Below are 21556 nucleotides of genomic sequence, written 5' to 3' on the forward strand. Positions count from 1 at the left end.
TCATGTGGATGTTACTTAGAAATGTAGCACCCACCTAGACCAGACCAGGCACCCCCACCCCATAGCTATGATACTCCTTGATGGCAGCAGCCATCCCCAGCAGGATGCAGCCTGACACAGACACACACACAAAAACGGTTTAGGAACAACTAAAAAAAAAAAAAAGGAACAGCACAAGGCACCTCCAAATTCACTAGATCTCAAACGCATCAAGTATCTGTGGGATGATCCACAGAGGCCCCTCCCCTCAACCTATAGGACCCAAAGGCCCCCACTAACAACATTGTTGTTGCCAGACACCACAGGACACCCTCAGAAGACCCATGTCCATTCTCTGATGAGTCACAACTGTTTTGGAGACACAAGGGAGACCTACACAATATTAGGAAGGTGGTCATAATGTTATGCCTGATCAGTGTATGACGCTGCTCAGAAGTAATTTACAGAAACGTCCTGTTTTCACAAGAAGATTTACTCTCATCTAAGTACTATGAGGCGTTTCCAAAGAAGAAATTTTCCAAACTAATATGTAATACTTAAGTCCTTTAATGCACCGATTTTGCAAACTGTTTTCTTTTTTGTACAGCAACAGTAAACTGTATTTTGCCACTAATGCTAAGCACAGAAGTAAACATTCCAGTAGAGCTACCAAGCTGCAGCTTAAGACGAGCTTACATTCAAACTGCACCTCTACAGAATGAGGAGGAAGTCCAGGACAGCACATCGTTTGTACAGGCACAAGGTTTAACAGTAGAGGTAGTGAGATACAGACGCAGGAAGTGCAAGTATAACATCATGATTTACAGTCTGAAATCATTCCATGTTAACTATGACCTGACGGTCGGTAAATATAGTTCTTAGTGTAGAAAGCAGTGAGTGATTTCTTTAAAAAGCCTGCGTGTCTTTCTTCAAATATTTAACCGGAGAACGGGGAATGATAAATTAATAAGCTTAGAAAACGTATAAAAAACACATTATCTCAATCATAATGTGGCGTAACCTGGGAAAATATATAAAATCTCATAGCTCAATTTACAATTTTGTTTTTTTCTTTCTTCAGCATTGCATTGATGTGTTGCACTATGTTTGAAAAGTTTGTCATCTTCTAAACTTTTCAGATTGTATTTTCTTTTTAAATCAATTCTAAATCAGTTTACATTGTCGATTTTTACAGAGTCAGAGATTCTGCTCTTGACCCGTTTGTCTGATATGATAATATCTTTGCACTCTGCCCTCCGGTCATGTCGGACTTTTAACTCGCTAGCTGTCGATTTAAACACGTGCGTCACACGTCCTCACCGACGGCGCTGCGGAGGATCCGGAGACGAGACATGACCTCGTCCCAGTCCAGGTAGGCCCCCTCCAGGTGCCGCAGCCCTTCTGGTCTGCTGACGTAGCTCTTCCGTCCGTGAAGGAGACGCCAGTTATCAAAGGTCACGATGTCACCTGAAACAGAACCACACCTAAAAATTAGATGTGGAAGTCTGATCATAGATTTATCTAGATGAGAAATTTAATGTTGTGGTCTCATTCACAATGAGAATATAATAAATTCAAGGCCTCACACAACAAATATATACCCTTCAAAATAAAAGTAGGAAGATTTACCACAAGAAAGGGAACAAAACTTCTGTCCAGTTTTGACGACTGAAACGACAGATGTTGCTGGCAGCTGTTACAAGCCCAGATAGAGAAAGTGGATAGAAAGTCTTTCCATGAGACTTGTTTTAATTGGGAAATCTTGTAAAGTGGGTCTTAAGTAATGTCTACAAACACAATAAAGAAAAAGGTTAAAGCCTCATGTTCATGAACTTTTGGTATGGAGTTAGTCTCTTTGGAATTCATCGAGGCAGATGGATTTGTTTGGGTTGGGTTGTTTGAGTCACGGCGTTGTAGTTATATATTTTTTGTAGCCACTCTGCTAACACTAGCCAATAAAAACCCAAACAAAGACGATACTGTAACATATACTGTGATAATGTAGCACTGAGGACTGACTCACTCACAGCTGCTGTTTGCTAAGCTAAGATAGACCACTGCAGTTCTATGACAGCAAGTTTCCCACCCATAGATTATGTATAAAAACATTATTTTTGGTTTTGTATCCTGGCAGAGCCTGACGCCGCCTAACTCGGCTAATTCAAACACGGTCGAAGAAGCTGAGCTAAACTGGTGACGATTAGGCAGACGGCTACTCTGTTATATACAATTTAGCCCCATACAGTTGTGATTAATTGTGAATTTTTGTGTCCCGGGCATTAAACATGTTTATTTCTGCTGTAAAGTTGTACATTTTAACATGGAGGTATTTGGGGACATGCAGACAGCCCTCAAGTGGCCATTTGAGGAACTGCAATTTTCAGCACCAGAGGTTCAGGTTTGTCTTAACCCCATGTTTATGTGTTGCTGCTGGATGTGGAGCTGGCGTAAACACTGTTGCCTTCAGACATGGTTGAGCGACATGTATAAAGAGGTTTGTTTACGCACACTAAACCTTAATAGCAGCCTCAAGGACGGGTCGTCGGGACGGATGCTTTCCGACCAGGAGGCTGGAACCCTTTGTGGTGCCGTCGAAACGCCGTCTCCCTACTAATGCCGCCGTCCTGCTTTACTTCCAACGTCCTTAATCTCTCGTTTGATATCGTTACTTCATCTCTGTCACTTGATGCTGAAGACTCTTTGCAGCGCAGGGATTATTTTGAGAGGCTTATAGCAGACTCGGGTAATTTGATTTGGACGACAGTGACGGAGATGATGCCGACGTCTCCGATGTCATTATGACCTTGATTACGGCGAGGATGTTGTTGCGGAGCTCTGCACCAGCTCCTGTTCTGCTTATACAGGTCGGACTATGACGCAGAGTCTCCTGACGTGTTTACCGTTTCTCTCTCGCTCCTTAATCTCCCTTTTGTTCTGTTGACAGTAACCGTGAACAGGAGGCTTTGTACGTTTCCTCCTTCCCATCTCTTACATGAGTGGAGTTTTGAGAGGCGCACATTTACCTGGCTCCATCCTGTAGGTGACCACGTTCTCTGGCCGGTTCAGGATGTCCACGTAGGCCTTCAGTGCTCTGTAGAAAGGCTGAACCTGATGTAGGGGGAGGTCCAGCGCCGAGTCTCTGGTGGCGTTGTTGTAGTTTATTCTCACAACTCGGCCCTCTGAGTCAACGCTGGTCGGAGAAGAAGAAGAAAATGTCACGAAAGAGCATATTAACAATTTATCATTTAATAAATCAACAAGAGTAATCTGGATTTTGTAGATAAAATCCAGAAAACAAACCTAAAGATGGAGGTGACGTCTTCAAAGGTTCAAAATATGAGACATGAAAGCCTAAACTTGATCTGAAGAGAAACTTAATAGAGTAATTATGAAATATATCAATCGGCTTCTACCCTGTGATGATTTTTTCTTTTTTACATAATTTGATGCATAATCTATTTGGGTAAATTTGCCCTTGGTCGGACAATTTAAAGAATTAATGCATTATAAATTCAATCACTGGTTTCTATTTGTTTACCCAAAAAGCATCTGAAAGCCCCTGAAATATTGATTAAATCTAATCTTTTCAAGAGATTCATCATCATATTTTTTGCCTAGATGGACAAAACGAATGTTGATAAAAGAACATTAGACGACAACGCGTCTGCTGAGCATCTGATTCCAGCCACATTATGCTGCCTCAGGCTTTCCTTGTGATTTTGGAGGTCATGCGTCGTAAAGGATGGACGTGATCATTCTGAACAGTAGATGGCAGTGTCCCATTTCAAATCACAAGCCTACACACACACTCAAACTCGCACCGGTGAGATGTTCCACTGCATCATTTCTTTGGTCTTTACAGGCTCTAATCCTTCATAGACAGTAAAATGTGGCTGCATGCGGTTTAAAACGACCCGGGGCGCCCGGCTCCACTCACTCGATGATGCAGTTCTTGGACTGCAGCATGAAGTCGCAGTAGTCCGTCCCGGTGTCGGTGAAGCCCACGCGCAGCGAGCTGAGCGTCCGGAAGGCCTCGGGGTCTTCTCGCCGCAGCTGCTCGGCCATGTGGAAGCCGTCCACCACCTCGCTCTCCCCTCCCTTCATAGCCTGTCTGACGCAGTGAAGAAACTGCACCTACAACACATGCAGCGCAAATGCTTGTTTTTACAACTCTGGCGGCGTAAAAGCCAAATGCTTGCAGTAATTCATAGGTGATACCGTGTCTGTTTAATGCAGCTTAATCCTCTACATAAAGCACACAAGTCAGATTTTACTCACTCCAGGTGTGAAGTGTAACGCTGGGTAGTCTGTATGCAGGCTGAGCTTTCCTGAGGTGTAGGCTACATTGTTTGCCATGGGTTTGTCCTGGACCTGCCACGTGTGCCTGAGGACAGAGATAACATTCATTAATAAACTCCCCTTTAATTATTTAACTTTGGCTTCAGAAGATCAGAAACGACAATTAGGCTGCGCGGAGAAAAGGATGAGATGAGATGAACTTTGCAGGGATCCCTGGGGGGAAAGTGGGCAGCTTCACAGGACTGCTTAGACTGTAGCCTCTTAAGGAGATACTTCATTGAGATGCAGCAGGAGTCGAGCGCTAATGAGGTAAAGTTATCTTCCGCGTTCTGTTTGCGTGGCTCGCTCGGACGATGCCTGGCTCGTAAAAGCAGCCTAGCTTCTCAGATGGCAGGCCTTCAGCTTTAGTCTGCAGGCTCTGTACTCGCAGCAGTGTGAGCTCATCCGCTGGCACCGGGAAAGGTTTACGCTCCAAACCTCTGTTCTGACTGAGCACACCAGGTAATTCCTCTGGCCTGAAAAAAGCTGGAATGCTTTTAGCTTGTTTTTCCCGTGTCTGTCCTCGAGTAATCAGCCCAGCAATAAGTCAAAGCGATGAACTCTGGTGTGATGAACGGGCAGGCAGACACTCGCTAAGCTCCTCCACGGAACCAAAATGATTCAAGGCTGCAGATAATTGACTGGTGCTCATATCGCCTGTGTTGTAAAGTCAAAATCGAAATATTTCTCTAATCAAAATGACGGGGGAAGAAAATACTTTTTTTTTTTTGCATTTAATTTTTTACAAATACTCCTCGGCTCCACATAAAATACGATGGAAAATTCAACAGGATTTAGTGGAGAGTCAGATTATTAAACAGTGGCTTTGCTGAGGATGACTGGACACCGACACTTACCCATAAAATGTCAGCCGGAGATAGCCAATCCTCTCAGCGAGCCTGGCCACATGGCCTCGCTCTGCAGAAGCCCCCTTAAGGTAGACGATGCCAACGCGACGCAGCGCGCAGAGCCAGGCGAGCGCGGCCTTATCGTCGTGGAGGACCTCCTGGTAGTCGGCCGTGGGAATGTGCAGCTTGGAGTCCCAGTAGTAACGCTCTGAAATGAGAAAGAGGACATGGAGGAACTGTCACTTTATCTTAGAGGAGATTAACATAAATGCACTTGGTTCCTTTTGGTTTTCGAAGATGAACCTCCTCGCCTGTGATGTACGAACATAGTCTCGTAGCTGCAGTACTTCTTTGTTCTCTTCATTGTCTGTTACAAACCTGCGTTGGCTTTCGGTTTAAACTTTTAATGCACATTCACTCCATGCACCATAAATAAAACTCTTAACAGAAGGCACTGGCAGGATTCTGCACGGGAATTAATGACAGCCAGCCACAGATGGAGCCCATTCACAATTCCCAAATACACCTTTCAAGAAACACACCCACGCTACAAAAGACTTTTATCCCGTTGTCTTGCTCGGCTCGTAAAAATGGACAAGAGACAGCCAGGTGTGCAGCAGCGGTGCTCCGCAGAGCGTGTCCGCTCCCTTACATTTTCCATCAGCAAACATCTGACCTCTGGCGTGCTTCGGCTAAAAGACATCGAGTATCAACACACTCTTATCGTGCGGTTGCAGTCCTAGCTCAAATAATTAGAAGTAAATAACAGTGTGAAAGATTTTGTTTGTTCGTAATAAAAAAAAGAAGTGATTCATTTGTGAGTCTAATATTGCCCTCCTGCTTTTTGGAGCCCATTAAATCTACAAACGCTGCCTCTGCATGTGATAGTCTGCACACTTGAAGATGAATAGCAAGCTGAGAAAAAGAAAAAAAAAATCAGCATGTCTCCATCAGACAGACAGAAGTGGAAAAAATCCTCCCACTGCTCTCCACCCAGCTGGCTCGACTTCTTTTTCCATGCAGCCTCTCTCCAGTGACTTCCAAAGAAACAGCTGCTAAGTACATTTGCAGGAGGAGGAGGAGGAGGAGGAGGTGGGTTAACTTGAGGAGACTGTGTACCTGTCGGATTTTTGTGGCTCTTCCTTGTGTCTCTTTTCAGAGTCCACCAACTTCTAAACAACTTTCCAAATGACTGCATCTCAAGCAGATTACAAGGCTGAAGCACGCAGGCGATGGACACGCTGGGCGAGCTCGCTGAACTTCATGCATAATTTATCATCATCTCAAGTGTCTAAAACGATAAAAGAAAATGTGACCGTTCACTCCGAAGGCCGTAAAGATTTAGCGATGCAACAAAAAAGACTTTTACTGGCGAGGCAGTGTTTCATAGAGACACAAAGCGCACAGAGATGCAACATCAGTCGGAGGCGGTGGTCATCATGACTCGCAGACCTCCCTCCAGGCTGTTGTCACAAACAATCAGTTTCTGGCTGCCCACCCAATTCAAAGGGTCAGGACCTGGCTGCTTGTTAAAACTTGTCAAGTGGGCCGACCGAAACGAAGACAGAGAATGAGAAACTGGGGCAAAGGTCAAGCCAGAGTGTTACAATTACTCTTGTGAAACTGGACCTGGATGTCTTGTACAGGCGCCGCACCGTTTCAGCTCTGCAGTTCAGGGTGTCACCCGTGACAAAGAGGCTGCGGCGGTCGGTCACAGTGTGCATATACATCAGCTGTGCAGTCCTGGCTGCAGTTCAGCAGCAGATCTCATTCTGCAAACTCCTCACGCCCGCCGATATCAAGATATATCGAGAGTTCACAGCGTGGCTGCCGGGTCGAACAAAAGATGAGGACTTCGCATGAATATCTGCCTTGTGATCGTGTAATCGGCGCCTCCCATTAGCTCGTCTCTAACTGGGAAGGCTAATCACGAATGTTAAGATGGAAGGATCACACTGAAGTTGTTTTTCAGTCAGTCACCTCACACTGGGTGCAGATTAAAAAGAAAAAAATAAGGACTGTCGCACTGAACTGCTATAGATACACACCTTAAGAACATACATTTAGATATTTGTCCTGTTCTTACGACTCCACTTAACGACAGAGGGAAGTCTGTTTCTCTTTATTCCTGCAATTCTGAGACAGTTTCAGTTACTATTTTATGATCTTTATATAAAATACTATTAATTATTATTATAAACTATCTTTGCTATTTGTAAAGCATTAGTGAAATAATCCAGTTATACAACAGATCATAATAAAAGCTATATTAAAAAACAACTCCATTCTGACAAATCAATACCTTCACCACAGACACTTTAAACCAAAGCTGCCATAATCAATACGTCTGTATTAACTCTGGATCAAATTACTACATCTGTAATAAAAGGTATAACCTAAAAAGATAAACCCACAGAGAATATTCCCTCTAACGTAAACCAATTCTTTTAGCCTCTTTCAACTTATTGCTCCCGTTTTATGCTTGCTTATGATTTGCCATCATTCCTTCCTGCTCATGTCTCTCACTGCTTTGTTTTCAGACAAAATGGGACGACGTCTACAGCAATAAAGATCTAACAACCAGCTGTACATTACCTGCTCAGCACCAAACTATACTATTTATGGACTATAGGCTATTATCATACGTATTGTAGAGTAAACAAGCATACCTAGCACCACTGGTGCTTATTTATACGTCTTTCTGTTTGTCTAAGGTACATACGTTTACTATTGTTGGACAGATCCTGTGTGCTACTCTTCTACAGCCTCTGCTGCTGGACACATTTTATTATTAATCTTATTTTATCTCAAACTTGCACACACTACAGGACTTAAAGCATGAATAAAATAATAGCGCAACACACACTACAGGACATTACTTAAATCATAGTGGCAGATCATTGAGCACTGAATGCACCATCCAGTCAAACACAGACAGCTGAGCAACAAATACAGGATTTCTATTGATCCACACTCCAGTCCAGTGGGTGGCAGTAATGCTCCTGAAAGCTGGTTTGCTACCAACTACCAATCAAATTGAAAAACAAAAATCAGCAAAAGAAGAAGAACTAGCCAACCAGAAACACTTGAACATGCCATATTTCATTACACCAAGTACAGTATATACAGAGAAATCATATTTTTCCATTGAGAAAGTTTAAGCATATCGATTTTTCATTACCACTCCAGTCCAGTTGGGGGCAGTAATGCAACTCTAAGCTATACGTCTGTGAAGTTTTTCAGGAGGAGTTCCTATTTAAACGTCAGACTTCCCACCAGTCCCCTAGAACTAAAGAAGCTACTCGGATGAGTGGTGAAACGTCTTCTCAAAAAACTCTAGAAGTCCAGTTGCCTTTTTTGAACCTTTGTTGGATACAACTCTAAGCTAGTTTGCCAACTCCCATTAAACACAAAAGAAGAAGAAATGCTAGCTGTGACTTTGTGACACCTTCCAAGAATAGAAAAAAGTTTAATTTGAATGCTTAACAAGTGTGGATGATGAAAATGGTCGGGAATACTAAGTTGACACTGTGTTAATAACTGTCATGTATGCTAGCTAACGTTAGCCTCAAGGGCTAGACCGTTTACCATGGCTTTACAACTAACACACTGTCAGCAGCTTCAGGTCCTTGCAAACATTTTTTTTTTTTATCTCAGTGGCTATTATGAAAGAACTGATGTAAAGATCCAGTTTTTAAGTAAATATCAAAAAGGTTTAATATTATTTGGATCTGTCTACAAACTTTGTTCAGGTAATGACTCGACCTCAAACTCCTATAGTCTGAGCCCAGCCTTCAGGGTTGGAGAAGACCAAAATCAGAACTAAAAGGAAGGTGAATATTGACTGTTTCTTCGTAATTGTGACTCAGAAATAAAAGTAAAGTGAACAACACAATGTGGGCTTTCACGTCCTGCAGCAGCAAACCCAGACTAGATGCAGTAGGTCCAGAGCAAACCGAGCCCACCAGACACAAATTCAACACACAATTTCCTTGTGGAAAATTCTGTGCATCCACATATCCAAGGAGAAATCAACATGAGTCTCTCCTGCATACTTTCCAGCCGTGGTTAACGGAGATGCGATGTCAGAATTAGCATGTGTGTGTTTTTTTTTAAATGGCTGTATGTGGGGGAAATACAAAAGAACACAGAGTTTTTCTGCTGTGCGCTCATTTGTGTAAAATCACTGTGGTTTTCCCAGACTGTGCTCAAAGTGACACCTCTGACAGCCTGACAAGATAGTATATGTGCATAATCCCCTCCCGTTTCCCCCCCCTCAGTAGTGGTCTGCTACAGTGGCTTTTCCAGATGAGGAAACCTGAAGCCGTGGCTCCTGTGGCTGTCAGGCGGCTCATGGTAGTTTGGCTCTGCCCTCACTGTGCTCTGTTTAAGCTCAGCGGGCCTGCGTCGCTCTCCACTGCAGCTGGGAGCGCCTTCAAATCTCTGCCTGAATCACTGCAGTCATCCACAGAGCTTTTGTTTTGACTTGGTTACATTTTATCACAGAGCTCGGATCAGCTCGCTGCAATGGTCCGGCTGTGGAATGCAAAGTTCGGAGCCAGATGTGCATCGACGACGTTTTCAGAAAGAACAGGCCGTTATAAATCAGATTTGAGACGTTGTTTATGCAGGGAACACATTTTAGAGATTTAACTGAAATAAAATAAAATAAAAATTCTCAGAAACCACATTCTTCATCCATATTCATTATCATTTTAGTGAAGCCAGCAGTGGACTGTATAAGCCTACTCACTGTTCTAACTTGGCACTTGTTTCAGGCTATCTTACACTTATACTATAACTCAGAGGAATAATGTACTCTTTACTCCTCTACAGTTTATTTACTTTACAGATCAAGATTTCACACAAACATATGAAAGTATTTTTATAGCTTAAACAAGACACCAATCAGCACTAAAATGCTACTTATACATTAAAACATCAGTAATATATTTGATAAAACATGCAGCACGATAAAAATGAGAGAGTGTTATAGTGTAAAACTACCAGTTGATAACATTAACACGCTTTTTCTTATAACAGCAAGCAATAAATCATTAACGCTGTTTAGCCCCAGTTTAGACATCTACAGTGTGTGATTGGCCAAGTCCTGACCTTAATCCAATAGAAATGTTATGGAAGGACCTGAAGCAAACAGTTTATGTAAGAAAACCCAAACACATCTCAGAACTGAAGCAGTTCTGGACAGATGCGTCCCGGCCGCTGTAGACGACTGATCAGAAATCACCCGAGATGTTTTAGTTGCCGTTACTGCTGCACGGGGGGGTCGCACCAGTTACTGAAAACAAGGGTTCACTTACTTCTGCCCCTGACAAATATGTACAAATGATTCATTTGTTGACTAAACAAACACAAAAGCATAATATTTCATGTTTCAATTTGAGTAGAGTCTGTTTGTCTGCTGTCGGGAAATCTGCTGAAGTTCTGAGTCATTTTTATGCAGAAATGTAGAAAATACTTTTAAACAGCTCTGCATGTGAAAAGAGGAATAGAGGAGTCGCAGCAACACACATCGCCAAAATGTTGTGCTTAACAGAGCTACTACTTGTTTCAAGCAGAAAACAGCACACTTCTGGTATCTTGCTAATATTAATATTTATATAAAAACCCCTCAACAAACCATCATTTGCTTTAACTATCTATCTGAGACCTTTCACACTGAGGTAACTAAAGAACGCTCTACTCGTAGGAAAATGCTGAAACCGTCTCTGCAGGCTTTCATAAATATGAAATATTCTTATATAATCCTATTTTTACCAAGCCCATTAATGTCCAGACATCTCAAAATTAAATAAACCCGTGTTCCCAGACATATTCCCGTCAACAATTAAGGATGTACGTTTCTGTTTTCATAGCGTACATAATTTGCGTGTGTCCGCGGACTGCACTCCCCACCCTCCACCACTTCAACAAATACACCTTTATTTATGAAACAGACCTGGATGAGAGAGCGGCCCTCCTCTGCATTCCCAGTTTGGAGGAGACAGTGCTAACAGTGTTTTCTCACCGGAGGGCTGCAGGCCGTCCACGCGCTAATCCAAACTTAACTCTTTCTCCATCCGCAAATTCCCAAAATGCGGCCCGAGCCTACTGGTAGTTTTGTCAAAAAGACGTCCTATTTAGGAAGCTTATACTCGCTGCTTTTAGTGTTATTTGAAGGGCCAAGCAGGACAGCTGCCCTGCCAGCAAAATGAAAAGTCCAATCATTATAATCATTAAGCTTCCCGTGCAGACTAAGCAGACGTAGAGGTGTTGAAAGAGATGATGAAGAAAGGGGATTTAAACCAAATACAGCTAATCCACAAAGGAATTACAGGACTACACTGTGAGAAAAGTGAGTCCAGGTGAAATTCTTTGAAAAGGGACTATTTTCTAGATTTCCTGAAAGAGACAATATGTGGAGGATTTTGGTTGAAATCCAAGTAGCTAAAACCGTCGAGTATACATCATAGCACACTGTATAGAGGAAATAAGTGAATTATGACAAATTACACCCGAGTTGTAGTTTACAGCATAGGATTCCTCAAATTCCTTTCAGGTTGATAACACAGCACGTACACGTGACTGGGAGCACGTGTTTGGAAAGTTGGTTGTGCCGAAGTTGTAAATGGTGTGTGAAGTGATGGTCAGGGTTTGGGAGAACTTTTCCACTGAAGGACCTCCGCCGCTGTGTTTCCAGGAGCCCTTCTGTCAACTGACGAGCGGGGACACAGTCGGCTAAATTCAGACCAGATGGCCTGAGGGGGGAAAACACCAGCCAGGGCCGGGAACTGACAAATCAGCCGCTACTTGGATAAGTTATAAAATCAGTCAGCGGGCTTAATGAAGACAAGTCCAAACTCAAACCAGGTCTGTTTAAAAGAGTCATGAGTCAGGAAGTTTAGTATAAGTGTCCAGTACAAATGGAATAGAAATTGATGTGAAATGTAGGTATTCGAAGCAGGAAATGAGGTCAATGGAGGAAACGTCAATACCGCAAACCACACAGCAAAGGGAACTATAACAAAAGAAACAGAAATGTAAGCAGGAAATAAAAAAAAAAAAAAAAGGCTGAATATAAATAAAGAGGAACATTTTAAAGTTTTAAAGCAAAACTTAACCGTATATAAAAGCCTGAAACCCATTTTACAGGCGTCTAAGACACAACCATTTTCAGGTCGTCTCCTCTCCTCCACTACAACACAGACGGATGATGTGTGAATCGCTCCGTTTACACAACACCCGCCGTCTGCAAAGGCAGATGTGTCGACACATGTGCATGCGGTCATACATTTTTGTCTGCACACGGACATCCTGGAGAAGAGTAACAGAACTTCTGAATGGCGACCCAGGTGCGGAAATCTTAATCTGAGATGCACGCTTCGGCCGCAACACGAGAGGCGCTTAAAAATAATCAAAATGCTCGCTCAAAAGTGCCGTTTTTAATTGGATCTGTGTGAAATGAAGCAACAAATGTGATGCTCATCAACTCTAACTCATTTATCGAAAAGCGTTACACGTGTCGAGCCTCCTAGAGTTAATCTCTGCGTTTCATCACAGTGCATTAACGAGTACAGCCACTATATTATACACTGCTGGGGAATATTTTCCACTTTGTATCTAGGGCGTGTCTGGTCTTTGTCAGACTTTTTGACAGGAGAAAAGCTTCATGTTTTCGACTGCAAAGTGTAACCGATGGATGTTTGTGTGAAGCCGGAGGACAATATAATAGGGACAGTGGTTACAGCTGTCGCACCTTTAGTGTCATTACTGTTTTTTGTCAACCACTGTTCCAATAAAATGTCCCAAAATCTGTCCCGCATACTCCTCTGTGCATTATCTTTAATGTAATCTTTACTTTAACAGATTAAATAATTAATTAATTATTAATCGATCCAAGTCTTAAAAGCCACATACCAATGAGAGAAAAAAATAAATAAATCTAAATTTTAACAAAGTGACGCATGTCATGTAAGATAAATGTAGACTGATCAGCCACAACATTAAAACCATTGACAGGTGAAGTAAATACCATTGACCATCTTGTGACAATTCAATGTTCTGCTGGGAAACTTCAGGACCTGGCATTCATTCATGTGGATATTACTTAGACATGTAGCACCCACCTAGACCAGACCAGGCACCCCCACCCCATAGCAATGACACTCCTTGATGGCAGCAGCCATCCCCAGCAGGATGCAACTTGACACAGACACACACTCAAAAACGGTTTAGGAACAACTAAAAAAAAACATGAAGAACAGCACAAGATGTTGACCTGGCCTCCAAATTCACTAGATCCCAAACTGATCAAGTATCTGTGGGATGATCCACAGAAGCCCCTCCCCTCAACCCATAGGACCCAAAGGCCCCCACGAACAACATCCTGTTACCAGACACCACAAGACACCCTCAGAAGGCCCATGTCCATTCTCCGATGCGTCACGACAGTTTTGGAGGCACAAGGGAGACCTACACAATATTAGGAAGGTGGTCATAATGTTATGCCTGACTGGTGTATGTGTCCACTCTGCTTTTACTCTCTTATTTTTAAGAATATAAATTTAAAAATCAATTGGACGAACATGAGACCAAAAGTTTTTCAAGTCAAACAACCAGTCAAGCATTGCTTACTCTTTAAAACCACATATAATATGAATGGGAGGTGGACACAAGAAGGCTGAGCCATAGTACTTGCTTCTGTTAGCACATCCCTGAGCAGTTATTCTAAGTGATCATAGTAAATGACTCTACTTATTACAGAAAATGACATGCCATAATGGCTCACTCAGGGTGAGCAATTCAAACAGTTAACTGAACTGGGAAGAGGACTGACTACAAAAACCCCATGTGAAGTGGTGGATAAGTGCGAGAAAAAAGAGCTGTGAGCTGGTCTTTGGGCACATTTCTACCTTTTAAAAATTCCATTTAACTCGTTTTATATCCGTCATTTGAAGACCGGTGATGGGAGATTGGTCGTGATCCCGTCCTCGGCTAAATAAACACGACAAGCCCAAAACGGGAGGCCCGAGACGATGACATGGTTCAAATATTGAAAGCAGCACCTGGCAAGCGTTGGGTAAATCACTCACAGATTTATTGGTGAAAGAAAGTGTCAGTGCAGATAAGGGTTTGAGTGACACAAGCTTCTTAGTGTTGCCGAGAGCAATTCAGCATCTGAACTCTCCTTCAAGTGACGTGAGAGGTTCAAAGTGTCAGCAAGAAAAATGTGCATGCAAGAAATAAAGGTGTTTGATACTGGTCACACAGTATTTGACTAATATTTAACTAAGGATTTCAACTGCTGAGTGGCTCTTAAAAACAATTTGGCCAAGTGAATATGAATACATTAAACCAGGGGTGTCAAACTTATTTAAGTCTTAGTCCTGGGTCTCGGTTTTACGTTCTGTCCACTTCTCTTAAAATTGCAGTCTTCTATGTAATTTTCACGCTTTGCGGGCCAGATTAGAAACTCTGGAGGGCCGCTTTTGGCCCGCGGGCCGTATGTTTGACACATGTGCATTGGACTAAAGGCTGGACATATAGTATCTTGCCAATGTTGTTTGTACAGAACAACATTGTTTGCAGACTTTTGTATGTATAAAATGTCAAACTGTTCCTCAATAACACCTGTGCTTTCAAATCTTATTGTCATTTTAATTATGTATTTGCCCAGGAAATAATCCCGGTCTGGTAGCAGACACGCAAATCAATCTGAAGAGCCATGCAACCCAAGAATAATACTTTATCCTATGATCTCCTCTTGCAATTTATATCTTTTGAAAATAAATTTCACTTTCAATCTCATTTCCACAAAGATGAGGCAGATGTACAGTTTCCAACAATCTTACTTAATGCACAAACATGGCAAAATTCATTTGAGGCGCTCATACAATAAAATAACAACTGTACAGTCAGACATTAAAGAACTGGTAAGAAAATGTTTCTATGACTTCCCCAGTGTCGGAAACCAGGCGGTTGGAATTCCTGGTTGCACGTATCTGCAGGCTCAGGGATTTCTAGGTTCCCAAGGAAGGAAATACCGACAACAGCGAGTTTGTATTTGGTAAGAACATGCAGCTCTTTTCTTGACCCTCACTCTAAATCAGTTTTCCATATGGCAGAGACAGACGGGGGTCTGAGCGGGACTTTCACAGTTATACAGACGTCAGCCGTTTCGACAGTCCACCGCCTTACACTGTTTCACGAGCAGTACCTCAGCTTAGTTTTGTCCAGAGCGTGCGTGTAAGGACGATAAATGACCTGCGCATATAATATTTTACAGTAGACACTTGAAGAATATACGTACATTGGCCCTCAGAGTTATTTAAAAGTAATGTTAACAGTCTGTGAATTATGGAAAACTGCTCATTAATCAACTGAAGTATTGAGTACTCAACTGAAAATATTATAAAAGGTTTAGATTATATTAAAATTGCATATTTTTAACATTTTATATTCTTAATCGAGTAAATGTCCTTTAAAAGAACTAAGCCCATGTCTCACTCCATTAACGGCTGCTGCTTAACTGCACACTGTTGTTTGAGATGCTCCATAGAAACGGTAAAAGCAGAAGAAAAAAAACACAAACTTGTAACAGCAGGAGGAACAGTACAAGCTGAATAATAACCCCACAGCGTCAATTATCATATTGACCTCACAGTGTCCTGGGTGCAATACACTTTCACTGTTGAGATCACTTAAACAGGCGGACCTGGGCCTGTAAAATCTGGAGCCACCGCATGAAAAAGGAAAGCCGAATGTCCTAACTGTTGACTTCAGTGAGCTAACGTCACTGAGGAGGAAGGAGTGAGAGCATGAGCGAAATCCTCAGAGGTGAACGCGGTGCATCATCCATCTTTTTAAGAACACAGACCTTTCCTGTCTTTTTCAGCGCAAGGAATTTAAGACTGGCGCTCGGGAGGAAATAATTAAACCCAGAGAGTGCGTGCACGCACCTCATCTTGTATTGTGCTTTAGTGGATGAGCTTAGCAGCGTCTTCCAGGAGCGCTCATGGCTCTGAGAGGTTAAAAAAACAGCAACAACAGCAACAAATACACTACAAAATGACTGTCTGTAAATTGCTAAGAGGGGGATCTGTTTACACTTCAACATGAACGGAGGATTTCTGCAACACACACACACACACACACACTTAATCAGTCTGGGACCGAGCAGGAGCCGCTCAGCCCTGTGGGTCCTTCAGGACCACGTGTGTGTACACAAACCGACTACAGTCCATCCCCCGCTCCACTGAAGGGCTGCTGCTACCTTGTTCCACAGCTGAACTTTCTCTCCTGCCGTCTGTCAGACTGTAAAGTGTATTGGGGCATCGTAAATGTACTGTAAAATAACTTCTCTTCCAGTCTTTAGAAAAACCTCCTTCCCTAGCAACGCAGCGATGTTACTAAGAAATAAATGTGTGGAGAGATGAGTTTAAATCAAGGGCATCGTTTTTCCCCCCAGGAAAGGTTGGCAGAGGGACAACGCTAATTTTCGTTTCAACAAAGCTGCAGCTTAATTGCATTTTGTCTGCGACCACTGGATTCCTGCCGCTGCCAAACGCTAAATGATACCCATTAGACCATCTATTACATTTCTATCCATACATATGTTTCTACTTTGGACTGCCACTTGACAGTTTTGCTACTTAACTGACAATTAATGAGTAAACACGCCTAAGTTTGGAAAATAGAACTTATGAAGAGAAGTGGTGATGGAAAGAATAGCAGGAGACAAAATAACCCAGAAGAAAATCTGATTAACACTGAAACTCCTCCTTCATTAATCGACAACAGGGATACGTCAGCAGAATGTATGTGCAGCACAGCTGAATACTGAAATGACTGTCTTTTACTTCACGATTTAAAGCGGACAGTAAATGTCAGGAAATGACATAACGACACACTTTTCAGTCAGCAGACGGAAAAAAATATGAAGAATGGAATACTTAATTGGTATTTGACATTTTATTTTGTGTCTGTATTTTGATGTTAATGGCAAAGATTTGAAACATGACGTTCATGAAGGCATAAATACATTCGCAGCATGAAAAGCGGGTTTATGTACAAGCAAGTAATGCCTTCCGCTTGGCGAGGAGACAAACTGCCGTTTCCCAGACACGGCTTTGAAACTGCCGTAATTTACGACAGTGTTTGTTCATCCTGTTAATTGTGAGACAGCTGCGTAGTGATTTATGGCCTCCTTTGAACATAATCTCCTTCACCATTGCATCAGCAACAAATAGGAAGTAATCATTACTTTCAGACCAGAGCAAGCCCAATCATTACGGACCTTTTGTCTCAGCACTTGGGGAGGAGATGAGCGCATACGTTCTACTTTTCTCAGCCACGTCACAAACTGAAAGTTCCCTATAAAGAGACGCGTTATTACGCAGGATAAACAAAAGCGATCTCATAAGAGCCGTGTCATAAATCCTGCGTTCATTAATCCAGGCATACATGTGCTGGATAATAGCAGCAACCTTTGTTCCTCAGTAGTGGAAGAGTAACTTTTAATATATTTATGTGTAAACAAGGAGAAAGTCATGTTATCATGGCCATGCCTCCATGAAATCAACTCATGCAAATAAGAGAGATAAGGACGCACGTCCCGAGCCAAAAAGACTTTCTACGTCTGCAAAATTGAACATTTTAAGCCAGGAGTTAAAGGAACGGACACACCAAATTGACATCACAGAACTACTGGCAAAGAAGGTTGGCTGTGACTTGAATACGCCGCAAAGACGACAGCAAGCGGCCAGCTGGTACATATACGTTCTGCATGAAAAGAAATAACTCTTCCGAGAAACTGGAAGAGCTGCTGTTAGCTGGAAGGCCAGGAACCGTCACACTGAGCTGGCCTCTCCTGAATCGTGCTGATGATATCGTGTGCATTTTATTCACTCGAGGTGATCGTGTTGTTGTGAAAATATTTGAAAGTTCAGATTAGATGAAGGTGTAAATTGAGAAAAGCCCTCTGTTTTCATCTGTCGCTTTTCAGGGAAGACTACAGGAGTCTGACTGGCGGCAATGATGTGGGACACACTGGAAAAAATTATGGCCGCAGACACTCGCGTACCAACAAAAGGCCATAGAAAAGGACTCATTTTAAAAATACATGTGTAGAGCTCAGACTGGTACAGTGTAGCTGTCCCATAGCAAAGGACGAGGCCCCAATACCAACTCATTACATGAAATTCTAAAATACAGAGCTACGACTGATCAGGGAGGCTGGCTCTGTCATTGGCTGCAGACAGGAGACTTTTGAAGTGGTGATGGAGAGGAGGACACTGAACAAACTATTATCAGTCATGGGTAACTCTGACCACCCTCTCCACCATATAACAGACAGACAACGGAGCACCTTCTCCTAAAGGCTCGGACAACTTTGTTGTCTCAAGGAACGCTACAGGAAATGTTTCCTGCCTCAAGCCGTCAGTCTGTACAACTCTTCATCTGTGTGTGTGTGTGTGTGTGTGTGAGAGATGACACAGGACTGGACTTATTGTTACTGCACATTTTGCACATGGTTGTTGGTTGTGAATTAATTTCATTTCATTGCAATTCAGTTATTTTATTGTTCTTATAAATCTATCTATCTATCTATCTAATAACTATTATGAAATTTATAAATCCCAGACTCACCATTCAGGAAAAGCTCTTCTTGCATCGCTTGTCTGGCGGCAGGAGAGAAACAGCGCTTCTTCAGCCACTCCGCGTCAAACACACTGATGTGCTGGTCGGGCCACACGACGGAAACCTGTGGAGAGATAAAAGCTTATTGATCCAAGTTTTTATAACGCTCTGAACGTTTTCATGTTTTCAGCTTTGTTGTGGAAGGCCATCAACTGAAAGTTCACCGTCCCTACTTTAAATGAACGGAGCGCATCAGACTTATTTAGGATGCAGTCAAATATTAACTGGGTATTCTGCTTTTTAAATAATACATGAATTTGAATGTCAGACAAAAAAAAAAAGATTTGTCTGCCCCTGAAGGTTAAGCTTTAAAGGTGTTCTTTTGATCCACAAAACCGAGAAAGAAACACATTTAACTAAATCTAACTTTTCATGTGAAGTTCTTTTGTTCGACCTTTAGGCCGATTCAACCATCTAATCAACACTTGTATTTTTCTACAGCCAGAGGCGAGCATGGAGTCACTGATGTGGTAATCTGTTTATTGCTGTAGGTAATCTGTCCCACTTCAGAAGCAGAATCCTTTCAAGGACACAGCTCACAGGGGTGTTTCAGGACTTGATGGTCTGGCTGAACCCGTGCCTCCCGCCACAATGAGATAATCTTAACTTCACTGACTCCGCAGTTTATCCCAAGGCAGATGCATTCAAACAGTGAGCAAAGTCTTAAGTGTTGTTCTTCAAGCAGAATAAGTTTCACGAGAGCTAAGCCTAAAGAGTTGTTTTGTTTGAGAAAATGTAATTTATCTACCTGTGAAGGCTTTTTTTTTTTCATCTAGATAATCAGGAGCTGTTCTTTGATTCATCCTAGTTTGTTCCATCATAGGCTCCCCCAATATCTCTAGTTGCTGAAGGCTACTCCCCGACTACAGTACCCGCCTCTTCAGCTTTAGCAAACAAACTGCAATCAGAGCTCATGTACTCAGTTAAAGCAACCCACAAAATATTCTTCAACCAGCATAAATCATAACGTTCTGGGTATATTGCTATCTCAGTCAGTTTAACCTACATGTTCAGTATCTGAAGAACTTTTTGTATTAGATTTTTTTAAACTTCTTTTTTCTCTCCTGACACCAGAATTTCAATTTTCAAACAAGCCACATCAGTAAGAGCGTGATAACATAGATAGCAATCTGTTTCAATTCGAAGTGGCTTTTTGGTAAGCACAATAATTTACTTAGATAACAGAGCAACACTGCTAGACCATTTTACAAGAACTAAAAGCAGCACAAGTCGTCAGATGGCCAAAGTGGAAAGTGAAAATTAAAGTTTATACGTCCAGATTACCCATAAATACCAGCAGGATTGTAAAACAGTGTGGGAGCACAGCTGCTGCACCGAAAAGGACATTAAAGTTGAACCAGGAAGTAGGCTCTATAAAATGTACTGGAGATTTACACAGCCAGTTTAATTAATTTAAACATTTATGATGCATATTGTGTGTGTGAGACTTATGTGACTTTTGGGGACAATCACTTGACTCTAGATCAGTTAATTGGGGACAAAAGCTGTGTCCCCAATTAGGAAAACACGGATTTGCAGGTCAATGGTAAATGTTAGGGTTTTGTTAAGGTCAGGGTTAGCGTTAGGTCTACGGTAGGGTTAGAGTAATTGTCCAGGAAATTAATGTAAGCCTATGCAAATTCCCCAAAAGTGGCCTGTGTGTGTGTGTCATCCTTCACAAAGTCACATAACGGCAGCAGCCCACCTTGTTGTCGTTGGTGACCTCCACAACATCTACTCCTGTGTGGATATCGAGATCAGACAGCAGGAGTGTCCGAGCCTGAGCTGACTGCAGAGTACACAGCGGACACTGGCAGTTGTCTCTCAGCCAGGTGAAGGGGTACAGACTGTGACCTCCATCCTCCCACTCCACCTCCATTAGCCGCTCCTCATCCAGAGCCCGGACGTGCCTCACCGAGTGGCAAGCCACAGGGAGGGAGGCTGACCCCAGCGTGTGCTGCCCTCGAAGCTGCACTGAAGTCGGACGAGAGGATAGTGGAGCTGCAGCTGGACCTGCTCTACGACAAGCCCTCAGAGCCTGGCAGGCCATGGCAGAGGTGCTCCTCTGCAGTGCGGGCAGGGCAAAACGTGCAAATGTACTCATCCACATTTCTGAATGGTTCCCTTCAGGCAAGTTTATTTCCAGAACAGAATCACTCTGCAGAAAAAAAAAGGCACAACTGTAAATCATGTGCTTAAAACCTTCAGCTTGTAAGTTTATAATTTGTCAAGTTAGTAACATTAAGAGTCACCTACCAATAAACTAAATGAAAAAAAAAAACGAAATGCCATACACTTAAACTGAGCAGGGCGTGACAGAAAGGTACACTGACTGACTAAAACCCTATTTAACTCCCCATTTAAGATTCAAAATCATGCAGTCCTAGGTTTTGAGCAAAGCTGAGCTCTTTGGACACAAAACATAATCTTTTTCAGGCGGCTTTGGGAAATGTGACTGATCCCTGCGCCAACAAAAGGTATTATCTAAGCTTGGTCTGCTGACTGTGTCTTGGTAACATCCGAGCAATGCTGCAGAGCTAAACAGCAGGGCGATCTTAGGAAGCACTACAGAGTTTACTGTGGTGCAATATATTTCACTTGTGTTCAGTTTTATTGAGCTGCTCCCTGAGCTGAATATTTTCTCAGATGATGGCTTGGTAAATTGCTGAAGGATTCCTGTCACCACTTCAGCC

At 42.5% G+C, this 21556-nt stretch overlaps 1 protein-coding gene across 1 annotated transcript; it reads right to left on the reverse strand.

The window, feature by feature from the left end:
* Window positions 1–538: 538 nt before the first annotated feature.
* bbox1 (butyrobetaine (gamma), 2-oxoglutarate dioxygenase (gamma-butyrobetaine hydroxylase) 1) lies at window positions 539–21089 on the reverse strand. The gene is made up of 7 exons (XM_084541516.1): window positions 20569–21089; window positions 18813–18927; window positions 5175–5373; window positions 4258–4363; window positions 3917–4113; window positions 3003–3169; window positions 539–1446 (listed from the first exon to the last, which is right to left on the reverse strand). The coding sequence occupies exons 1-7, from the start codon at window positions 21052–21054 to the stop codon at window positions 1286–1288; spliced, it is 1431 nt and encodes a 476-aa protein (XP_084397642.1). The 5' UTR covers window positions 21055–21089; the 3' UTR covers window positions 539–1285.
* Window positions 21090–21556: the final 467 nt, after the last annotated feature.

This window comes from Chelon labrosus (assembly GCF_963514085.1).
Source record: "Chelon labrosus genome assembly, chromosome: 3".
NCBI classification, from domain to species: Eukaryota; Metazoa; Chordata; class Actinopteri; order Mugiliformes; family Mugilidae; genus Chelon; species Chelon labrosus.